The following is a 19283-nucleotide window of genomic DNA, read 5'->3' as shown; positions in this document are numbered from 1 at the left end:
AATAACAAATGGACATAGGGAAAAAAATCAACCCCGCTAGCAAACAACAGCAAATCAAAACAACGACATAGCATGATTTAACCTATCAAAAATAAAAAATATATAATTCAATGCTGATGGAGGCATAATGAGATTGGCATTCTTACGTAATACGAGTAGAAATATAGATTGAAGAATCTTTTTGAAATGCAATTAGGTAGTAAATATTGTGAAAATATAAAAGTTTCTAATCTTTGCCATTTCTAGGAATAATTATAAAGAAATAATCAGAGAAACATACACAGATCTATGTATAAGTAGATTCATTATTTATTTTAGCATTGTTTATAATGACGAAAGTTAGAAACAACCAAAATGTCCAGACTTGGTTTGTTGGTAAAAAAAATTTAAGCTATAGTGATACAGTCAGATATTATTATTATTGAGATTTTTGGAATCTATATATGTAATGACATTGAAAAATACTCCTGTAATAGTGTGAGGTTAAAACTATTGAATAGAAAACTGCATATGTTGAATAATCTCAGTTACCTAACACAGCTGTATGCATAAGTAGGAAGAAAATACACCAAAATGTCAACTGTGGTTATCTTTGGATTGTGGAAATTTTTGTTTCCTTTGGACCTTCCCTGACATTTCCAAATTACCCGTAAAGAGGAAGAATGACAGAGTATTACTTCCATAATCAGAAAAAGAGGATTTTTGTTTTTAGAACCAAGAAAAGACACCCAAAATCAATTGTAAATAATCAAACGCCACTCCTATTTCTCATTAATTAACATTTCAAACTCATGGATGAAATTTAAAGACTAACTCCCTTGTCCCTGAGAGAGACTTTCTTGAGGCTAGGGTATAACATTCAGGTATAACATTCAGGTAATTTGATAAAGTTGGAGGGAACTAGGAAGAGAAGTGGGGAGAATTATAGAGCAAAATATCCATTGCATGGTTTTATGAAAAGCCTTAGTTTTTTGTTCCAAATGATAAAGGCAATGAAGTAATATAAGCCATTAAAGATGAATTACTGTTGAATTTACATTTTCCCATTTGTCTGAGACAATAGGTTTTTTTTAAAAAGCACTTTTTAATGTATCATCTCTACAATTTGATCAACAAATGGTCACAGCTTTCTTTGATGTTTTGGGGTTGTTTTTATTATTTATCTTTTTAAAATTACATGACCACAAATAAATCATGCTTGAGCACCTGATGCTAAGAATAAGATTTCATAGTGACCAGATATCATTGCTTAACACAAAAGCCTTCTGAACACATTAATTACAAAATGTGCACAGCATCTGACAGTTGAAAGGTTAACAATGGAGAATAAACTTGGTTGATTTTATAAGATTATAGCTTAACCAATCATCCACTTCTTTACCCCGCTTTCCATCTAGCAAACATGTGGGGTTAGTCACCTAGGGGAACTAGGTAAAAAATTAAAATAATTAAGGATAAATCCATTTTCACTATTAGAAAACCATCTTAGAGTTTGCCCATTCTTAGAAAGTTCTGATGCCAAGTATCTTCATGTATAATATACATGGAGCTCTTCTGGTTGTTAAAAACACTCCATGTAAACGGGATTAAAAAAAGGAAAAAAAACACACAAAAAAAACCTCAGGGGATTCTTGGGTTTTCCTGTGGTATTCCAATTTTAGGGTAGTTCCAGACCTGAACATTCCCTCAGTAGCCAATTATACCTCCGGGGAGCCCCTATAGTGAAACGTGAGTTAGCACTTCCCCTTGGGAAATAGCTTCTACCACTATAGATCCTCCAGTCCACTCCCATGCTGAACCCCCTTCCAAGGCAGTTATATTTCTCTTTGTTCACTCAGGGTGGTTTTAGGCCAACAACCTCATAAAGCAACTCAAGGCACGTGGGCGACCACACTTGTTGGGAGTTTACTTAAGAAAAAAACTTGCATTATAAAATATAACGTACTTATTAAAAGGACATGAAACACATATGTACGACTTAGGACACAGTTAGAAAGAAACACTCATATGGCTGTCAACCAAATTAAGAACATTGTCAACAGCCCTAGAAGCACCTTGTAGAGCCCTTCCTTGTCACATCTCCCTCCCTGAGTTTGTTTTTTTGACGCACTCCCTCTTCAGCCTGAGCGAGGATTCTTGGCAAGGATTTTATCAACACAGGAGAAGTGTTAAAAAGACTTTCCAAAAATAGTCCCTACTGTACAGCACATGACACTTTTTTGGCATTTAAGTAAAAGGCTGCTACTATTTTTAAAAATGTCTTTATTGATCAGAGGAAATGACTGTTTTCCAGTACATAAAAGGCATGTATGTTCTGGAGAATAGCTTGCTTTCACAGTTCAAAACAATTTCAACTTGCTTTTTTATGATTATGTCTAAAGGGATATTTTAAGCAATTTGCATTTTCCCTTTTGAATTCTATGTTTATATCATTTAGCTATTGGGTTCTTAGTCTTTTCTCTATCAGCTTGTATACGTATATGTATATGCGTGTGTGTATATGAAAATAGATGTTAACTCTGCCATATTTGTAACAAATATTTTCCCCAGCCTGTTGTTTAAGAAGGCATAGCAATTCTTAATTTTGTTTATGTAGTAGATTATATTAATCTTTTCCTTTGGTAACCTTTACCAAAGGTTGTTGGTAACCTTTTTACCAATAACTTTCAAATAACTTGAACAGAGATTTCCAAACATACACAAAAACAACGGGAATATTATAATGAACCCACATGTACTCATCAGGCAGCACACTAAATATCAACACTGTGCAATTCCTGTTTCATCTATTCTCTCCCATCCCCCACTGTTCCTTTGCTGAAGTATTTTAAAGTAAACCTCAGATATAATCCATGCCACATATCAGTACTTCAGAATATATCTCCAGCTGATAAGAGCTTTTCAAATAATAACACACCTATCCACATTTATAATAACTCTTTATTATCTAATATCCAATCAGGTTGTTTTCTCTTATTTTTAAAAAAATGTCATTTCATAATTGGATTTTGAATCCAGATTCAAATAGGGCCTATATAAGATATTTAGCTGACATTTAACTGAGGTTTCCCATTCCTTTTATATTCCATGCCATTTATTTTCGAAGAAACTGGGTCATTTGTCCGATGGAATCTCCCACTTTCTAGATTTGGATGGCTGCATCCTTGTGATGTCATTTTCCATGTTCCTCTATCCCCTGAATTTTCTACCAAGTGATATTTAGAGCCACAGATTGGATGAACTTCTGTTTTAATTTTGGGGGTCAGAATACTTCATAGGTGGTGCTGTGAACCTCCTCTTGCATCATGTCATGAAACACATAATGTCTGAGTGTGCCACTTTTAGTGATATTAAAATTAATTAGTGGTTGCAAGTATTGTCAGCCCAATCTCTCCTTCATAAATTTATGTTTGAGCTAACAGTTTTCACGGTCATTGATAATTGTTTCCTAGATTCATTAGAGCACTGGTATTCCATATGTACTTTTAAGCTTAGAAAGTCTTACTCTATTACAATAGCAGATCATTAAATATTTTCCTAGGATTTTATTGTGCTTGTTTTTTAAAGCATTGATATCTTAGATGAATCTGGAATACAATTCAGTATACAAGGGAAATGAGAATTTAAATTGATTTCTTCTAGAAAGGATGTATTCCAAGGTCTCCAGACAAGTAGTCAAGATGGACTTTATTACATCACACACCTAACAATGGAATTCTGACTGGGATCCCAAACTGTTGTCCAACAGTTGATAATTTTCCCAACACTCTCTGGCATTGACATTGGCATTCCCGACACTCTCTGGTGACCTGGCATTGGAACATTAATTAGAGAAAGATTTCATTATTTACAGAGACCGTATAGCAGGACTCAGACTAAGAATATTGAAGAATATTGGAGTGTTTGTTCTGTCCTTTTACAGAAGTCATACTTCTACACTAGAATGGAAAACTAAGACTTTTGTAACTACTCAAGGTTCTATTCAATTACTAAGTTTTTGATCTTGAAAATGTCAACTTTTTATTTCTGCAAACAATCATTTTGCCATTGAGGGAAGTAACCTTGAAAAATTTGTACACGACTCAAATTTAAGCAGAAATCGTTATATTTCCTTTTCTTCTTTAAGAGAAAAAAAAAAGTTACCTCTTTCCAGATGTTGGCACCTTCTGTCTGCTCCTTAAATTGGCAGAAATGAAACTTATTGACAGGGTAATTATTTAAGTCGTGTTTTTTTGTTTTGTTTTGTTTTGGTTTGGTTTTAATCAGGAATAAAAAAGCTGAAAGGCTCTTCTCAGTGATTTCACTGATTCCAAAAGTGTCCCATTCAAACTAATGTTGGTCTGGTTGTGCAAAAATTTTAATCACATTATCTTTCTGCTCAAGAACCATTTATATATAGTTCAATGCTGATTAAAAATTCAACTTTCTACTTTCACGTTCTGAATTTCATTACAGATCCCCCACCATCCAGCCATCCTTGCTCTTACCACTCATTCTTCTCAGTAACTGTTCAATATTGTCATTCTAGTTTACTCTCTGACTCTGTGTGCTCTTGCACATGCTAACCTCTAATCTGAATGCTTTCTCATTTCTCTTGCCCAATACAGATTCTAGCCTTATTTATTTTTATTTTTCAAATCCAGATTGAGTTTAAACACATCTACAAACATTTTCCTGGAGGTGGCCCTTGTAGATCTTTGTTCTTTAAATTCCGCCTCTTTAGAAATAGAATGGTATAGTTTAGCATGTAAATCTTTCTTTCACTGTTTACACTGTATTTGATATGGTTGTCTTACTAGATTGTAAGAGCAAAAGTACTATGCTATATAGAACTTTATTCTTAGACCTTATTAAATTGAAATTCCTATGACTTTTTTAAAGGACAGTTTTGATTATGTATTTATAAAATCCACAAATGGCACAACCCTAAGAGTGTGACAGATTTTTAAAATGGACACAATTGTCATGTTTTCTTGTATGTATGCCCTTGTAAAGTTACTTTGAAGCTCCTCCCATCAACAGATGGAGTCTATTTCCCTAGCTTTTGAAGGTTGCTGGCTTTGGGAATTGTTTGGCCAATAGAATGAAAATGATGGTGTCACTGTCCTGAGCTTTGTCTAATTATTACATTGTTTGGTGCACCTGAAACTAAATAAATAATTAAATAAATAAATAAATAGAAAGAACGATGGAGTCTTTCTCAGTTTCATTTGCATCTTGGGACCCCCTCTTCCAACATTTGGACAAGCTTGGGCTATCCTGTAAGAGGATGAGAAACCATGTAGAGGAGAGACTAGCCATCCCAGCTGAGGTTCTTCTACCCGCCAGCCCCCAGCTAACCTAGCAGCTTACCACAGATGTATGATAAGCCCATCAAATCCAAAAGAACAACTAAGGTGAGCCCAACCTAAGTCCTGACACACAGAATTAGGAGCCAATTTGTTATTTTTAATCCACTAAGTTTGGGATGGCTTAATGCATGGCAAACATTAATGAATGCAAAGGGAAAAAAATTTTTAGATGGCAGAAACTTGATCTTAAAATATTTTAGCATTCTAGAACTATAAACTATACTATTAAGATAAAATATAACTGAGGTAAATACAAAGGAAATAATTCAAGTTCAAAAAACCAACTGTGAATATAAGATAGCAGAGATGTAGCTTACCAACATATATGCAAAACACAAGCATATGACTCAACCTTGTGTTTCCACTCTTCCAACAAAGCTATGTCTTTATGCTATGCTAAATGTATAAGACCCCAAAGTAGAGTTTGTCCAAAGGACAATGACCATGATGCTAGGGGGCCTAGAAACCATCTCACACAAGAAAAAATGCAAGGCAACATAATTGTGTATTCGGTAGAAAGATTGAGGGGGTAAAGTGGATAAAACTACTATCTTCAACTATTTGAAAAGCTATCATGTGGGAAAAAATGGATGCATTTAGTGTCATCTCATTAAAAATGAGGACCCATGAATAGAAGCTATAAGAAAGTGGATTTCAGGTCAATATAGAGAAGAGTTTGAGTTAGAGTCCCTTTAAGTAACTACTTTAAATGTAAATAGATTAAATGCTTCAATGAGAAGACATAGGTGGCTGAACAGAAAAGAAAACAAGACCCTTATACATGCTGCCTATAAGAGACCCCATTTAAATTGAAAGACACACACAGACTGAAAGTAAAGAAATGGAAAAAGATATTTCATGAAAATGGAAACAAAAAAGAAAAAAGAAAAGCTGGAGTAGAGATACTTATACGAGATAAAATAGACTTTAAAACAAGACAAACAAGAGGAAAAAACAGACCCAGTAATCTCACTTCTGGGTATTTATCTGAAGAAACACAAAACACTACTTTGAAGGGCCATGTGCATCCATATGTTAATTGCAGTATTATTTACAATAGCCAAGATATGGAGGCAACTTGGGTGTCCATAAATGGATTACAGGATAAAGAAGAGTTGGTACATATATACAATGGAATATTACTCAGCCATAAAAAATGAAATATTGCCATCTGTTACAACGTGGATGGACCTAGAGGGTATTGTGCTGAGTGGATTAAGTCAGACAAAGACAAATGCCATATGATTTCACATATAAGTGGAATCTAAAGAAAAAATGGACCAACGAAACAGAAACAAACTCAGACGCAGAACATTTTGACGGTTGCTGGATGGGAGGGATGTTGGGCAGATGGGTGAAAGGGGGATGGGATTAAGAAGAACAAATTGGTAGTTACAAAACAGTCATGGAGATGTAGGGTATAGCATAAGGAATATGGTCAATAATATTGTAATAACTATGTATGGTTTCCATTGGGTACTAGATTTAATGGGGTGACCACATCGTAAGTTATACAAATGTCTAACCACTATGTTGTACACCTGAAACTAATATAATATTATGTCAACTGTATTGAAAAATTTTAAAAAATATTTTAAAAATGAATGCAAACTATGTATTCAAAGCCGGGTCCCCTGTTTACCAGCTGTGTCATGTTGGGCAGTTGACCAACCTCACTAAGCCTCAGTTTCCCCCTCATCTATAAAATGGAAATAAGAACAGTACCATTTTATAAGGTTATGATTAAAGATTACACAAGCATTTTGAAGATAAATTGCTTAGCCCAGTGTCTGGCAGATAGTAAGCGCTGAATAAATTTTATTTACTATCATTAATAGTAAGAACAATATAAATACAAAATGAACTGCCTCAGGAGGTAGAAAGCTCCCTCTAATTGGAGATATCCACAGGAGGTTTGGTAGGTGTTTGTAACATAGATTTAAGCATCACATGAGACACTGGACTCGATAACATTTAAATTACCTTCTGATGCTGAGTAAGTCATTCTATATCCCTTAAGACAAAAACCACTTCTTTAATATCGCCCAGAATACTTACTACTATTGATCAAATGATGTTCATCTACTATATTTAATAAAAATCTTCAATTATGTAATTATAAATGTATATTTTTCTCATAGTAAGAAGTTGTGTGAGGATTCTTGATTTTTTTGTATCTCATCTCCTCTAAAAGGAGTACACCACAAACTTTTATTTTTATAATTACCAGTATTGACTAAAACTAAAGAATATAAATTTTATTGCTACAAACGCTTCTTGTGGGAGATTTAAATTTGCGTGTACAAAGTGCTCATCTTTTCATACTTAGTATTTCACTATCAGAATGTCTAATTTTAAGCTGGTCTGACATTTTCAAGGGCAAAGGGTTGATCTTTAATTTCATGACTGACCTCTTATCAAAAGCCCAAGCTGGAGTCAGCACCATTTTTTCTTCCCCCTGGACAGACAGCATCTGAAAACAGCGCCCATGATCACTCTGCTCCTACAGGCACAGAGGCAGTTCTAACTCCCCCTGCAATTCTCTTTAATAAAATAGATCTAGTAGAACGACCTAAATGGTAACACTCCTATCTGCCTCAATTATCTCATTGTTATCAGTGAGGAGGAATTCACATTGGCCAGGGTGCTGTCTTCTTGGTCTCTGACTGATAAAAAATCTTTCCTTTTCTTATGATGCAGTCCAAACCAATAATGGGCATTAATCATCTGTGAGGAATATTCTACTTTCTTCATCAATGAAAGTTTAGAGTCAGGTACACTGGCCAAGAGAATCCTAAAATGCGTAAGTGGGGAGAAGAGTTCTAAATTGTGGGTGTGCGCAAGCTCTGAATTCTGGCTGTGTGGTGAAATGAACAGACAAGGCATTCAGCAGCACAAACAGGATTTCCAGACCACTCAGCACCTAAGGCATGCCACACACTGCACCACACATTGAGGAACACAAAGATAAGAAACGTGCTGCATTAGTAAGAGGAGACAGACAGAGAAGCAAACAATTTCAACAAAGTAAGAGCAATGCTATAATAGCATACAAAGTACCGTTTTAACTTAGAGGAGAGGTTGTAGGAGGGGTGGAAGAAGAGAGGAAGTGAAGTGGAAATGGAAGTGACTTGAAGAAGAGAAGAGATTTAGGCAGGATTTAAGTAGAAGAAACAGCATGCACCATGGCACGAAGTCGCAGAGTGCAGGAATCGAGGACATGAACAATGGGAGCGGAGGCTGGGGTTGAGGGGTAGGCACATCGCGCATGCCTCACTCTACCATTCAGAGATTCAGACTAACTCAGTAGTCAATGGGAAGTCACTCTACCTCTTAGTCAAGTAAGTAATTTGATCACTGCAACTCGAAAGGATAACTCTGTTAGGGGCATTGGTGAGGGATTGGGAAAAGAAAGTGAGTGTGAAGCTAGGGAAACCAGTTAGAGGGTTTATCAGTAACCAGATGAGACATCACAAAGGCCTTAATTACAGCCATCACAATGGGGAAGGAGAGGTTGAATGTTAAGGCTTTAGAGTCATCTCAACTGGGTGGTTGACTGAATGGAGGAAGGAGTGGGAAGAATTATGGACCATGCCCAAGTACCTGGCTTGAATTGTTAGGTGGAAAGTAGGAACTTTCAATGAAAGAAGGAAACATTTGTAGAGCAAGAGTATCCAAAGAAGGGAAAGAAAAGCTAACTACATTTAGGTTTGAACATGTTGAACAAATGAAAAGAGAGAATAAAGAAAATTTTTCAGTAACAGAGGGTTGATTTAAAAAAAAAAAAAGAGGGGGGAAGAAAAAACTGTACCAAGAATGGAACACTGGGAAATACAAAATTGGAGGTATTATTGAGGGAAGATGAACTAGCAAAAGAGACTGAGGTCAGATGAAAATTAGAAGTCAGCTCTCATAAAAGCCAAGAGAGGAACAACTTTCAAGAAGAGGTCAATTGCATCGAGTTAGAGAAGAATTGAAATGCATTCTGGGTTTAGCAGTTAGGATTTTCCTACTGACCTTGGCAAGATCACTTACCACTTTCACTGGTGTAGCGAATGAAGGAAACAACTTCCATGCCACAATGCATGAAAATATCTCTCTCTCTCTCTCTCTCTCTCTCTCTCTCTCTCTCTCTCTCGTTTTAATCTCAACATGTCTGTCTCTTATTGCTGATTATCTTTGAAAGCTCTTAGTGTAAAAATTGCAGTTTCTGCCTTTTGCAAATGAATAGAGCCTTCTAAGAGTTATTCTGTAAGCAAATATCTTTTAAAGTTGAATTTATTCACTAAGCTATTCACTAGAAAGGTTTCAAAAGACATTTAAAGAAAAGCAGCTTGAACCCAGGTGATCAGAAAATGGCAATCACAGATACAACACTATGAGAATTTCCTTCCCTTTCGTTTTCTACCACTTCCCTCTCCTTCGTAATAGGCAGCTTCAATATGGAAAGAATTATGCTTGGTGCTTTGGGGACATAAATAATGAATAAGGCACAATCCTGCTCCACCAAGCTGATTACAAGAACCTGCAAAAGACAGACATGCACTCAGCCAAACCTAAAGAGAGGCAGGTTAAAGTAAATGTTCGTAATAGTAAAAGCAAAGTTCTATGGGGGCCCAAATGTAATTTCCCATCTCTCATAAAATGCAGGAAATGACCTTTAAAAACATAGACACAATTGGGGAGTTCATCGCACCACTAATTACCTCCCTACTCTTCAGACCATAAACTTTTATGCAATCTGCTCTCTGTTCAACTTCATTTGTCCTTCTTTATTTCACCAGATTGCCTATATGAAAAACTTAACAGGCACTGGCGGAGAGTGGAGATTTCAGCTGTACCCTAAGCTTTATTCTGATTCTTTTGTTAAACTGAACTTAATAATACCCCTTTGACTCTTTTCATTGAAAGTGTCACAGTTCTTAAAATTAAATGCGTAGCCTCATGGATTAGATGAGCCCTAAGCATCTTTCTCCCAGAGGAGATAAACTGGGACACCAAATTATCCAGAATGGCTTCTAAGGAATACTGTTTTGATCTGAGTAACCTCATGGTGGTATCTTCACAGTTCACGGCCCTTTTAATGTTCTTTGAAACTGCCTTTAAAGGGACAATGCTGCATGCTCACACATATTTCCCACTTGTGCAGGGCTGCTATTTATAACTGGGGCCTTTTGGAAAATGAAAATAAAAAACTGTAGCCAGAGAGGCCCAGAGTATAAGCCAGGTCATACTTTTTTGGGCATCCTTCTGTTTCTTCTCAAGAAACTTTGATTATATTTCAACTAGGAATAGAAAAGAGAGCATCCACACACAAAAAAATCTCTCCAGCAGGTGGTCGGGGCATAGGTTCTTGAGTCAAGCATACCTGGTTTGGGATGCCAACTCTACCATTTATTAGTCTGTGACCTTGGACAAGTTCTTTATCCTCTCTAGGTTTCATCTGTAAAACGATTAAATGAGAGACTGGATATGAAGAACTTATGTTAGTGCTTGGCACAGAATTCTCAAACAATGGTAGTATTATAATAATTACTATTGCTGTTATCATTTGTACCAAATTGCCCTGGATTGCTGTTTATAGCACACTGCCTCACACATGGAAGGCATTCAATGTCTGTTTATTTCTGAGTGGATGCTTGCTGGGATAGAATGCTTAGAATGCAATATTTCTAAGAAGGGCTTCCTTTGGTTTTTCTCAAGGGTACCCAGAGTATTGGGAAGGTAGTAAAACCATAAATTCTGTATTGATTCTGCTGATAATTCTGTTGTGCTCTTTCTCAGAAGTTAGTGATATTATTTTTTTCTGATCTATGTGAATAGAGACTATATGTGTACTATGCTAGTCTTAGTCCCAGATGGGACAAAAGTAAAGTTTCTCTTTTAGTCAATAACAGAGCAGGCCATATTTTTACTCAGCATTTTTCCAGCAGAAGTTCTACTTGATATTTTTCAGCTAGGTTCTGGGAGAGAAACTGGGGCAGTATTAATGGGAAAATGTCAGCATACTGAAACAGGAAAAGAATAAACAATAGTTCTGTAATGCAAATATGACTCCATGACCTTTGATATGGTGCAGAGTCCTCAACAGTAAGGGTCTGGAGATTATGTGTGTGCATGCACGGTGTGTGTGTGTGTGTGTGTGTGTGTGTGTGTGTGTGTGTGTTTGCACTGTTAACAAAACATTTATCTCATGTTTAAACATCAAGTACATTGTGATGTGTCTATACATTTAGGACATACATGCACCATCTATATTAGCCTTTACAGATAAGTTGTAAAGCAAGATCAAAAGAGCAAAAATAGTTTTTAAAGTTTGTTGTTTCTCCTTTTGATACTGTATAGGCATCTTCTTGTTTGTGAATTAATGAATTTTATAAACCTAATAAAATATATTATATTAATTGTTCGTATTTCATTTATTTTCTGTAGGTTTTGAGGGCAGTTGTTGAATATTTTTCTATGCTTATAAGAGGACATACAATGAACTGCCAGTGGTATAAGTATATTTGTCAAATCATTACAACTCTTTGGAGCTTAGAAAGCATGCTGATGGAGCCTTCTAGCCTCTTAGAAATGTTGGGATGGGTAGACTTCTTGTCCTGGTGCATCAGACTGCATTTCTTACCCAAATGGAGCAAATGTAGAAACTTCAGCCTACATTGTGCTTCAGTGGTAGTGAGAATCCAGGAATCTAAATGTTAGGGATATATATTCCCACCTCTTGTTATTTAATATTGACAGGAGAGTGCTAATGATATTGATTTTAAAAATTCTTTGTCTTTAGTAAATATAGTAGGCCACTCACATATTAGGTTGGTGCAAAAATAATTGCAGTTTTTGCAATTATTTTTAACCTCTTAAATTGCAATTGCTTTTGCACCAACCTAATAGACTACTATTTCAATAACATTATGAACAAGGATAAAAAATGAAAATAGCTGACTGAATAACAAACTAAATATCCGTATTCGTTTAACCATCAATGGACAAGCACCACCACTATGTGCTTGTCATTGTGTTATGCAGTTTGAGAAAAGAGATGATGGGAAAAAATGATATGGACTCTAATAGGTGCAGCAGTTGATGTTTTAGAGGGTTAACTTAATAAGCCAAAATAATACGTGTTATTTTATGTTGAATAAAAGGATAATGGATCTAGGATGAGGTATGAGGTAACAATTCACTCATCCCATAAATTCTTGTGAGATAGAGTTATAACAAAAGCTGGACCCCAAGATGTTTGCCCCAGGAAATCTAAACCTGCTTCAGGTAATGAAAGCATGGAATATAATGCCAAATATATGCATAAATACATTTATAAATATTTTCAAACTAATGACACCTCCTATATACAATAATTATCAATAGAAATGTTATTTGACAAGATAATGGGTTCCACTACAGTGCTGAGTTTGAGTATTTTCAGTAAAAATGTGTTTGCCTCAGTTCTAAGGAGAACTTCATCAAAATTCAGTATATGATAGACATCTGGGTTTACTACGTTCAGAACTCAAAGGTAGGGTTCTCTGCTAAGCATTAGAGTTCTGCTCATCACCTTGTTCACAGAGTCAGAAGTTAGCCTCTGTATCTCTCCTTCCTCATTCAGACTTGATTTGGGAGGTAGGTGTCATGACTCAGCATTTTAATTCCATTCACTGATAATTATCGTACCAGCCTCTGTCTTCCAACTTCACTGGATTCTAAGTGACTTCCCACAGAGCACGTGGTCCACTGTCTCCCAGTGCTCTAACTGTGCACTAGGGTACTACTGCCGCTACTGTACCAATGGCCAAATAGCAGTGATGTAGACAAGATGGAAGCTGGTTTCTATCTCAGGGGATAGTGGTCTGAAGCAATCAACAATTCCATAGACTCAGAGACCCCAACTCTTCATTGCTGTTTCTCTGTCATCCTCTCTTGATCTAACGTAGCTATTCCAGCTTCTGTTACCATATCGGCATTCCAGCCAGCAAGAGGGACCTGCCTTTCCTATGGAGGATATGACTCAGAAATTGCATACATCACTTCCACTCATATCCCATCAGCCATAATCTCGGCATACAGCCAGATCTAGCTGCAAAATGTTCTCTTTAGCCGTGCGGACATATGCCCCACTAAAACCTCCACTATCTTAGAAGAAGAAAATTGACCCCTTAACTTGACAGTTTCTTTCACCTTATTACTAAAATCCTTAGAAGAAAAATACTTGGCTTCATGCATTTTCTCTCAGTGACCAGAAGCTAACTATACAGAGAAAGAGATTCAGCTAAATCAAGGGCACTCACACTAAAAAAATTAAAGTTATGTTTACCTACAACTGTAGTAATTATAATGGCTTGCTTTACTCAGAATTATTATTATCTTCTGATTATCCCATTACTGACTTTCGGTGTTTTTTTGGAAGTAGAAATAGGTCACAGACAAGTTTATAGGTTGGCTTCTTCATCTTCTTGGGTCCCTGAGAGCCCTAAATACTGAGTGTTAAGTTCCAAGGTATTTCTCATAGAATTGGCGCTGTCTCCCAGACCCAGCCACAATGTAATGATGGAACATTCAATCATCTCAACGGGCCGCCACTTAGAAGACGATCCCTAAAATGGCATGTTTGCTAGGCTAAACTTTCCTTTGGTAAGAAAAATTCTCCAGTGCTAAAAGGAGCTAACAATTAATCTGCAAAAAGGGCCATCTCCATTTCTTTTCTTCCCACAGATGCCTCCCAACTTTGAAATAAAGCAGCTCTATATTTTGTTGATTCTGAGTTCACCAGTTCCTTTGTTATCTGTTGTTTATCCAGTTACTTCCACCTAGCTCCTCCAGTTTCCCTTTCACTCACCCAGAAATACAGAAGGCCTTGTTTACTTTCTTATCCACCCTTCCATTTAATAACACTGCTATCGTTCAAGGCAATTTATCTCTGTATTTCCTTATGGTTAAATCCAATAATATGTTAAAGTTACACCTCTTTTTATTGAGGACAAGTTTACTTGTCACCTAAATTCTTTTGAGAAAGGTGGGTCAGCATAGCCATGGTCATGGGCAGCTCCTAATCTAAAATAACTCCATCTACTTGTGGATTCTGTGCAGTTGGGCAAGGCCACGGCACTTTACTGGGTTGTTCTGCGTTGGCATGATCTGCACAATGCTTTGCTGAGTTGAAATCATGCTTCTTTCAGCCCAGTCTCTTGTTTTGCCAGTAGCACCAAAGAGAATTTTGTGGGAGAGCCTGGTAGTTGAATTTAATGTCATCGTCTAATGTTACCTATCTCTGTAAATCCCTGCTTTTGTCTCCATCATTGCTGTCTAATTACATTTCAGTAGTCCACTTTGGATCTGCCCTGAATTTACTGAAATCTTGAAATCTCTGTTGCAACTATAGTTATCCTCTTGGGGGTAACACATTTCTTGTCAAATATACATTCTGTCTTAATTCATTCTCCAGAGTGCCTCCTCCTATAAATTACAAAGAAATTCTTCTGGTTATAACGTTGTGGGATTTGGGGAAATAGGTTCATCTCAAGTTTTCTTTCACAACCCAATATTTTGTAGCTGCAAAGGCGAGGAAATCAGAGCTGCCAGGTCATCTCTTGGAAATGCCATGATACATATTTTTAACATTTGCATTCTGATTTACATAAATTTGTATGCTCCCTTCAAAAGGTGCTGACTCCAATTGTGTAAAATAAAACACACAACTGCTCTTGATCACCATACATTCCAGGCTTGCTTGCCTGTCTGCTGCCCAGTGATTTCTCCAGCTTCTCCCTCTTTGTTCCATGAAGTTTCCTTCATTTATTCTTATCCACGAATCATAACCATTAATGAAAAGAGTTATCATTTAGTTGTAAAATTGGAGTTGGTTCTCAAATATTCTTTTTTTGTAATATGAGCTCACATTGGAATCCTGTTTTTCAGCCAGGGTTTTCACAACACCTTTCCACTCCCGGTAGCAAGGAAACATCGGTCCCTGGTCCACATGAGGCACCATAATTTGGGCAGTAGAAATCACCTCTGGGTCCAGCTTACAGCCTTTCGCCCAACAGTTAAGGTTTTTGGCAGTGAGGAAGAGAGTTTTAATTCTGGGCAGATTAACCACAGGTTTCAATTATCCACCCCAAATGCTGCTTTCCATTGACCCCTATAATTAAAGCTTGACTTTGCTTACAGTTTCAACATCATTTTTCCCCTCCAGGTGAATGGATAATAGCAGATTGCAAAGTGAGTTCATTAGCATATTTGACAGCAAGAGTATTAAGCCCAGAAGCCAGAGATATGGAAAGAGAGCAAGAATATCCTTTGGGAGTCATCCCACTCAAACCAAGACAGTCCTTGTGTCACTGTCCAGACACTTACTGCTGACTCTGCCCAGCCTGGAGAGAGAGATCTGAGAATCCCAGAGCAAAATATCACCAAATCAAGAATGATCATACCACACTTGATTCTCTTCTACTCTCTAAAAAGCATTCCCAAAAGTCACTCTCTACCGGTTTTTATACTATTGTTAGTGGTTCTGATCAGGTTTAGGAAAACATTGTGTAAACTCAGGGCTGTCTATTGGATTTAAATGAAATTTAGTCAAAAGAGACCCTCTGGGGTTCATCGATTCCTGACGTCAGCCTTTGAAAGGCCTTCTTTCTGTCCCCACAGACAAAGTGCTGGTCTCTTTAGAACCTATATAAATAAATAAAATAAATGAGGCTGGAGGGGCCAGAGGCAGGGGCAAGACAGTGAATGCTGCAGCAGTTGCCAACATGCTTCGAGATGTTCAGGGTGTATTTTATTTGTTGTTTTAATCTTTGGGCCAAATGATACTCCTCTCCCATGAACTGAAGTCAGCAAAGGGGAAGTGCAGACCTCACAGAAACTCGGTCCCAAGAAGCTTTGGTTGTTCCCCTGCTACGCCTGCAAAACGTCAGCGTGCTGACAGCGTGGGTAGGAGGCTTCCTGTTCCGCCAGGATTTCACACTCTGCACATAACTGCCTTGGCAGGACTTGCCGCCAAGGCAATGTTACCAGGAATTGCCAGGAAAATAGATTAATTTCCTTTTAAAATCTCTGGTTCTGCCCACATCTATGGATAAGTTGGAGAGAAAAGCCCTATTGAAAGCATTTTTGACTTGTCCTGACAGTGACTATTTGTTATCCTAGTTGATGGATTGCGTGGCTTGGAGATGCACTGCTGTTGCAAAGAACAGGAAGGGAGTGGGTATCCCAGGTAGACTGTGGTCCTTCTGTTAAGGTGTGCCTGGGAAGTGTCCTTGATATACTCACCGGAGTTTTACTTCTCTTCCTAATATATAACACTGCCTTCTGCAACTCCTATGTCTTGAGATAAGCAAATTGAGGATGTGTTTCTAAGCTCACTACCACGTTTCCCCAAAAATAAGACCTAGCTGACCATTAGTTCTAATGCATCTTTTGGAGCAAAAATTAATATAAGACCCAGTCTTATTATACTATAATATAAGACCGGGTAAAATATAATATAATATAACATAACATAACATAATATATAATACTGGGTATAATATAATATAATATAATAATACTGGGTCTTATACTAATTTTTATTCCAAAAGATGCATTAGAGCTCATGGTCTGGCTAGGTCTTATTTTGGGGGAAACACGGTATGTGCATTGCTTTTCATTTATTCATTCATTAAATTCATTAAATTTGTTGAGTGCTTAGATACATAGTAAAAAAAAACATGTTTAAAAAAATTCTTGCTCTTGTGAATGGATATGGAATTATTTAATCCTGATCATAGTCCTATGAGGCAGGTACTATTATGATGCCCTTTTTTTACAGGTGACTTGTCCAAAGTCACATAACCAGTCAGCGGTAGGGCTGGGATTTGAACCCAGGCAGCCTGCTTCCATAATGCTCACACTTTCAACCATCCAGCTCTACACTCCCTGGTGGGACCACTGGGTGTGATTTCAGGTTCAGGAGAGTAGTGGTTCAGGCAAAAACCTGTAATTTCTCTTCCAGAGGCAAAGTCATTCTTCCACAAGGTAGTTTATATAACTAATATGTTTGAAAGAGGTCGTATTGTGGCTGAATTTCATACCAATATGTTAAAGGGGATCAGCATATACCACCCCAAAATATGCCACTTTGGCATAAGGATTATTTCGAGATGAAGGTGCAACAGCACACAGATCACATTGACCAGCTTAAAACCGGTTCTGCTTCCTTAAAGCAGATTGGTGATTAATACAATCTTTGAGTTATTTTACGGACAGCACTGTGCATGTGCCACCCTTGTCCTCAGGACAGACCTGGAACCAAGACTCTTCAGTCTATGGGACTCAAGTAACAGAAGTGTGGCTACTGGAGCCCTTTAGGAAGCGAGAGATCCTTCAGTAAGGATGATCCAGTGTCGAAACCAAATATGGACAAATATAGGACTGACCAATCAAACTGCCAGATTGGAATTCCTTTGTGCTTTCTCTTGACCCTCGACCCTACACCATCATTGGCCGAGTTCCAAAACCCTCCAATCAAAACTTGCCCTGCCAGCATTACCTCATGTTCTCCCTAACTCTTAAAACGTGTCCAGACCCCAGATCAGGGAGACAGATTTGGGAGGTGCCTCTTGTCTCCTGCAAGTCAACTCAGCAATAATAAAAAGCTTTTTCTTCTCTTGAAGGTCAGTGTCATAGTTTTGGCTCCTATGCGCATTGGGCAGCAGGCCCTTGCTTGGTAACAAAGGCAACAGAGAAGCAGCCGATACAGGGAAAACTCTCTGCACTCCCCCATTCTGTCTAAAAGCCGGGAATACATTTCCCTTTGTGAAGGTAACATAAATGTGTAAAGGTCTCTTCTCTCCAGCACCAGGAGGAGGCCTCAATCACTGAAGATGACTCTTATCAACAGAAAAGGTACCAACTTGCGTCTGCATAACAAACGTTACTAAGTAACTCGCATCTTCCATTAACTTCCCCCACATATTCACCTTCTCACAGTTTAAGGCCCTGAGAAGCCCAAGCTCATTTTCCTTTCGCTTGTCACTTCTCCAAAGTTTATCAGTCTTTAGTAAGCCTCAAATATAACTGCTTCTTTGGGTCTTTACTTCTTTTCTATTAAGGCCTCCTACTCACTGCAATAAACCTTTTCTCCTGTTTATCTGTTGTTTTGTTTTGCAGTTTAATTTGCATTGCCCCAGGTACTGAACCTGAGAGAGAGGAAAAAGGTTGTTTTCCTCCCCTACAGTATAAAAGACTAAAAGTCCTTCTTTCCTTCTAACAAATTCTGATAGGCAATGGAAGATGATGAGTCAAAGAGCTGAGAAACCAGGATGTTATGGGGGTTGGGGACCACATCGTTGGGATGGAAGTGGAAGCAGAAGCTGAAACAAGAGACTCTGGGATCAACATCTCTCAGCTCAACCTTTTGCCCAGGGCAAAAGCCACCAGCGCCAACCAAATAGTTCAAAATTGGGATTTTACCAGCCACTTTCATGAGATTTATTCGATTATTTCACCCAAACAGCTAAGACAAAAAGAAATAACAGCTAACAGGCTCAAATCATACCATTCAACAAGAAATGGATTCATTCTTACTTTGCCAATTGGCTTCTCAATCAGAGGGCTTGTAAAGCAGACTGGAGTTATGCTGCTGTACATTGAAGTTTTCCATTGCTGTTCCTATAAGAAAGGAAACACAGAGAGATTTCAGGGATGTGGCTGGCTTTCCTGCTGTGTGGAGCCATTGCCTTGTTTCTCACAATAGTGCCTCAAGCACTTAAACTTAATAGTTGTCACTTGAAATACCCGAGTCAGCATTTTTGCCGTCTGTGCAAACTCATTTAACCTTGTGCAGGGACATATTACAAAACCATTTATGACATGTTGAAGGGATTTATATACTCATGTTGACATAAATGTAGAATATTTTCAGCCTAATCTGTTAACGTATCTTCATACAAC

General features: G+C 37.5%; 1 protein-coding gene across 3 annotated transcripts in view; it reads right to left on the bottom strand.

Moving 5' to 3' along the window:
- RASGEF1B (RasGEF domain family member 1B) overlaps nucleotides 1–19283 on the bottom strand; it is a 531937-nt gene that overhangs the window by 125090 nt on the left and 387564 nt on the right. For 2 of the 3 annotated variants that reach the window (XM_074324368.1, XM_074324372.1), the window contains exon 4: nucleotides 18918–19001. The exons of the other annotated variant lie outside the window; for it this stretch is intronic. In XM_074324368.1, the coding sequence (XP_074180469.1) occupies nucleotides 18918–19001 (84 nt within the window). The remainder of the gene's footprint in view (nucleotides 1–18917; nucleotides 19002–19283) is intronic. 3 annotated transcript variants of the gene reach the window in all.

This window comes from Rhinolophus sinicus, linkage group LG02, assembly GCF_036562045.2.
Source record: "Rhinolophus sinicus isolate RSC01 linkage group LG02, ASM3656204v1, whole genome shotgun sequence".
NCBI classification, from domain to species: domain Eukaryota; kingdom Metazoa; phylum Chordata; class Mammalia; order Chiroptera; family Rhinolophidae; genus Rhinolophus; species Rhinolophus sinicus.
This window is presented reverse-complemented; position numbering and strand designations above follow the sequence as displayed.